Raw genomic sequence first — 4,476 nt, 5'->3', positions numbered from 1 at the left:
CTTCCAGACCAAAGCCCCAGTGCTCCCACCACATCCCACCAGCCAACTGCAGCTCAGTCTTAAGACTAGCATGGCCACCCACCAGACCCTGCTGCCCAAGGGGCACATCTCCCCACCCCCCTGACTGGTGTCTTCAAATCCACTGTCCCCAGGAAGGACAGCTGGGCCAGAGTTCAAGATCCTCCCCTCTTCTCCTTGCCCCCAAAACCAAAAGAAGAAAAACAGAAACCAGAAGAAACCAAAACAGAAAAACCAGGCTTGAGACAGCTTTGTTAGAACAACTCAGCAAAATAAAATTCCGGTTTATTGTTGGACAACATTGTTTCACACATACATCAAACAGGCCAAAAAAAATAAACAGCAACTTCATAGACAAAAAAAGGAAAAAAAAGAAACCTTTTATCTTTGGCCTTTTTAACCATCTCATACAAACCAACTACTTATAGTACAGCTAAGTACATACACAAAAAAAGTTACTGGAATGCTCGGAATAAGATTGTTTTTTTGTTGTTGTTTTTGCTTTTTTTACAAGGTTTTTTTTCTCCTTTGAGATTATAATGAACATGGTCACACCACAAGTAAAGTCAGAAGTAGGACAGAGAACGCTCCGAAGGCTGGTTTGGTCATCCGAGATCATTAAAAATGGCTGACCCCCTAACAATATGTACAAAAATATAAAATGTAAATAAAAAATACAAACAAATTTTCCTTTTTAAAGTACTTTAAGAAAAAAAGCAGGGCCTTGGAAGTTTTGGTTCTTTTTTCCTCCCCTGTTGCAAATTCGCGTTGTGGTTTTGGTTGGGTGGTGGAGAGCGCGTGTCATCTGCGGTGGCACTGCCCGCAGTGGGCGGGCGGGCAGGCGGGACTCTCTACTCGAAGGTGACCACGTTTAGATTCTGAGACGGGAAGTGGAGGGTGAATAGGTCACGGTGGCCTTTTAAGTTTAACTTTTCCTTTTTTGCTGTCTAGTCATCCTCATCGGTCTTCTGCTTCTTGGTGTCAACGTCGTCATCCTGGGAAGGGAAAGATGGTCAAGGTCCCTTTTCAACCCACCGGACCCACCCAACTAACTGCCTCAGCTCCTGCTGGCAGAGCCAAGACAGGCACAAGCAGCCCCAGAGGCCTCCGGGAGGCTGGGCCCATGTTCCTTCCTGTTCCTGCTCAAGATGAGAAAGAAGGGAACCACTTGGGACCACCCATCACACCAACTACAACTACTCAAGTCCCATCAGCCCCTCCAGTTTTAGTGCCTCAGATCCCAACCCTCTCACCGCGTCAAGCCAGACCAGACCCACCTCGTCATCTTCAGCTGCCCGTTTGCCTGTAGCGGCCTCAGCCTCCTCATCTTCATCTCCATCCTCTTCCTCACCTGGAGAGAATAAAGCCCAGGTAAAGCACTCTGCCTTCCTTAGCCAACCAGGGAGGGTCTTGGTGCTCTCCCACACGGTGGCAGCCAGAAACGGGGAGAGGGACGGCAAAACTACAGCTCCTTGGACAATCTCCCAGTAACAGTCTTGGCAGGATGGAGTGCCCCTGATCCGTCTCTGCTGCCTGACAAACTGGGCCGTCAGGGTACCCACACTGCCCATCGCAGACATCTTGTCTCCAGAGAAAAGAAGGCGCAAGCAAAAGCCAGAGAAGCCAGACCAACCGATCAGCGTGTGGACGGCACTCCCCAGTGGGAGTGTGACCGTGGTGTTTGGGGCACAGCTCCACACCACTAACCCAAAGCAAGGAAAAGGACGCCAGCTCTGCGGGTGCAGGCCCCGTCGTAGGTGGTCCGTTCAATCTGCCCCCTGTGGGGAGCCCCCAATCCCTCCCCATTTGCTAGAGAGAACAGAAAACGGTACCCCCCCAAAAAGAGACGAAGCTACTCACCATCACCTTCCTCCTCCTCCTCCTCTTCCTCCCCACCTTCCTCCTCTTCTTCATCTACCTCATTGTCGGCCTCCTGCTCCCCATTTTCCTCGTTCTCGACAGAAAACAGACCAGCTTACAGATGAGGACAGAACATCACTCTGCCCCCTCCCTTCTTCCAGACCCCGCCCAATGCTTCTACAGACCAGACCACCTAAGACACGCCCCCTGAAGCTCCACCAAGAGATCCTGACCTGTAGCTTGTCCAAGGCCTCAGCGCCCCCCCCCCCCGGATTAAGCCCAAAGTCTAAGTAAGAAATCTTAGCCAGGAGCTGCTACGGGGTCATGTCCAAGGTGGACACTCACAGCATTTCCGTTAGCAGGTGCCTCTCTCCCATTCTCCGCCTCCTCCACAACTTCCTTCTTCTCTTTTAAGTCCTTCAAAACGGAAAAGGAAGCCAGTCAGTCTTTTGGGCAACCCGGGGCTGCCAAAGGAGCCCAGGCCTTCAAGTACGAGGGATGCGGTGCTGATCTGGATGTCCAAAGCTAAAAGCTGAATGTTACAGGTGGACGGAGCACAGGATACTGAGTGTCTATGGTCAGGATTTCGTCCTACTTCTCAACCCTTAAAAGCAAACATTTTAAAAAAAGGGCCCACGATGGCTGTTCCCCCTGTGGCTTTACTCATGCTTCTTAGGAAAGGAGCCATGAGGCACCACAGCCCGAAACCTGTCTGGCCGGGCAGACGAGCCTGGGAGCACTTCACTCACACACTCTTCACGTACTTGTTTCCAACCAGAGGGAGCCCCGCCTCTCACAAATCCTTCTTGGAAGACACCAGGTATGTGCCGTAAATAAATAAGGCAATGGGGGGGAGGGCCCTGACACTGCGGGAGGACTTCCGTGGGTGGACTAGCTTGGGAAGGGGATGGAAGGGAGCTAGCCGGCAAAACCGGGGCAGCAGCCTCACCAGCCAGAGGCCCCGCAGCCGAGCTCGAGCTCCAAGCCCTCGGTAGCGCAGGACCTGGCAAGCGCACGGGTTTGTTTTTTTTATCTGAAGGAACCGGAATCCCACCAATCTCTCCATACCCAACAGCTGTCCCGGGAGGTGGCAGACCGATGCCTGGAAATGGGCGCGGTCTCAGGGGGCGCTCTCCGGGGCCCGAGGCCTTCTGGCACTCAGAGGCGCGCCGCCCGCAGCGCCCTATTTCCGTCCCTGCCTCTCTCGCCCGTCCGCGGGTCAGCTCTGTGTCCGTCGGACCGCACCTCGCAAAGCGGCCACTCCGAAGCTCCGTAAATTTTTCAGTGCGGCAGACTCCGCCGCCACCACAGACGTCGAACGGCGCTCAGCCGCCGTCCCGCGAACAGCCCCCGGGCACCTGCCGGCCCCGTCCTCCAGCTTCTCCCCGTGCAGCCCACAGCGGACCCCGGCGCCGCCCGCTCCCGCCCCCTGGTGGCCGGAGCCCCGGGGAGCTGTGGGGGCGGGGAGGTCGCGGCGCGCAGGCGCGCACCCCCGCCCGGCGGGCTTTGCGCGCGGGCCTCAGCACGCACCGCGCGCGCGGAGCACGTGGCCCGGAGCCGCCGAGTGCGCCCCTGAACCCGGAGACCCGGCGCCCGCGGGCGGCACTGGCACCGCCAAGCGCGCGCCAGTTGCTCTCCTGTCTTTCCCGGCCTCTGGACGTCCCCGCCGCCTCCCCGCGCAGGCCTAGATGCGCGGTATCTAAGTCCCTGCATTTGGCGGGCAAAGTCCCGCGGGAGGCTGCCCCGAAGTCCACGGGGCCTTTTGAGTCCCACAGCCCGAGCCCGTCGGGGACGCACTCCACAGGGCTCTATTGCTCTGAAGGGGAAATCACCTTAGAGGAAAGCGAAAGCCCGCGTTGGGGAGGGCTGACCCTCCCCTCCAAACTAGTTCCCCGGCTGGGCCCAGAGAGGGCCGGAGGGAGCCCCTGAGGAGATCCGGGTCCCAATCTCCGCTCCTTCGGGGGAGTCGCTCCTGGGAAAGAACCAGAGGTGACACCAGGGGTACAGGGGTTAAGGAGACGCCAAGGTGACTCGCGCTCCTCCCTGCAGGGGCACGACAGAGGCGCGGACAGGGGCCGAAGGATAAAAAAGCGATCCCTCCTGAAAGTACCGTGGTCCCGCCGAGGGCGGAGACACTCCCCGGGGCAGGCAGCGGGACCAATGCGGCGCGCAGGAGCGGAGCTGCGCCAAACGCGCAGGGCCTCAAAACCGAGGGCAGTGAAACCGCAGCACCGGGCCCCAACAGCCTCTGGTGCCCGGTTCGACCCCGCAACAAGCCAGTCGCGGCCGCAGCTTTTGTTCGCCCGCGTAGCCTCCGGAGCAGCCGCAAATACGGTGCCCCCGGGCAGCCGCGGGGGGCGCCCATCATCGCCCCGGCGCGCCGCTCCTTCACTTTCCGTTTCCTCCCCTCCGGCGCGTGGGCTCGCCTCCTCCTCAGTCAAGCCGGGTATTGCTGGAGAATTATTGAAGCTGGGCGGCTGCTCCCGGCACACTGACCCCCCACCCAGGACGCCCACCCCCACCTCCCCGAGGGCACCCAGAGCGGAGAAGACCTTCACACCTCCGCGGAGACAACCGACGTCGCGGCCCGCCGGCCCG

General features: G+C 58.4%; 1 protein-coding gene across 1 annotated transcript in view; it reads right to left on the bottom strand.

Moving 5' to 3' along the window:
- Window positions 1-268: 268 nt before the first annotated feature.
- Window positions 269-4,476, bottom strand: part of PTMA (prothymosin alpha) — a 5,674-nt gene continuing 1,466 nt past the window's right edge. Inside the window, exons 2-5 of the mRNA XM_007462746.1 lie at window positions 2,224-2,295; window positions 1,879-1,972; window positions 1,296-1,369; window positions 269-1,013 (exon numbers count right to left, since the gene is read on the bottom strand). Coding sequence (XP_007462808.1) covers window positions 966-1,013; window positions 1,296-1,369; window positions 1,879-1,972; window positions 2,224-2,295 — 288 coding nt within the window. The 3' untranslated portion in view covers window positions 269-965. The remainder of the gene's footprint in view (window positions 1,014-1,295; window positions 1,370-1,878; window positions 1,973-2,223; window positions 2,296-4,476) is intronic.

The sequence above is a fragment of the Lipotes vexillifer genome, unplaced genomic scaffold (genome assembly GCF_000442215.2).
Source record: "Lipotes vexillifer unplaced genomic scaffold, Lipotes_vexillifer_v1.1 scaffold860, whole genome shotgun sequence".
Taxonomy (NCBI): domain Eukaryota; kingdom Metazoa; phylum Chordata; class Mammalia; order Artiodactyla; family Lipotidae; genus Lipotes; species Lipotes vexillifer.
The sequence above is the reverse complement of the archived record's forward strand: the minus strand, read 5'-3'. Positions and strand labels throughout refer to the sequence as shown.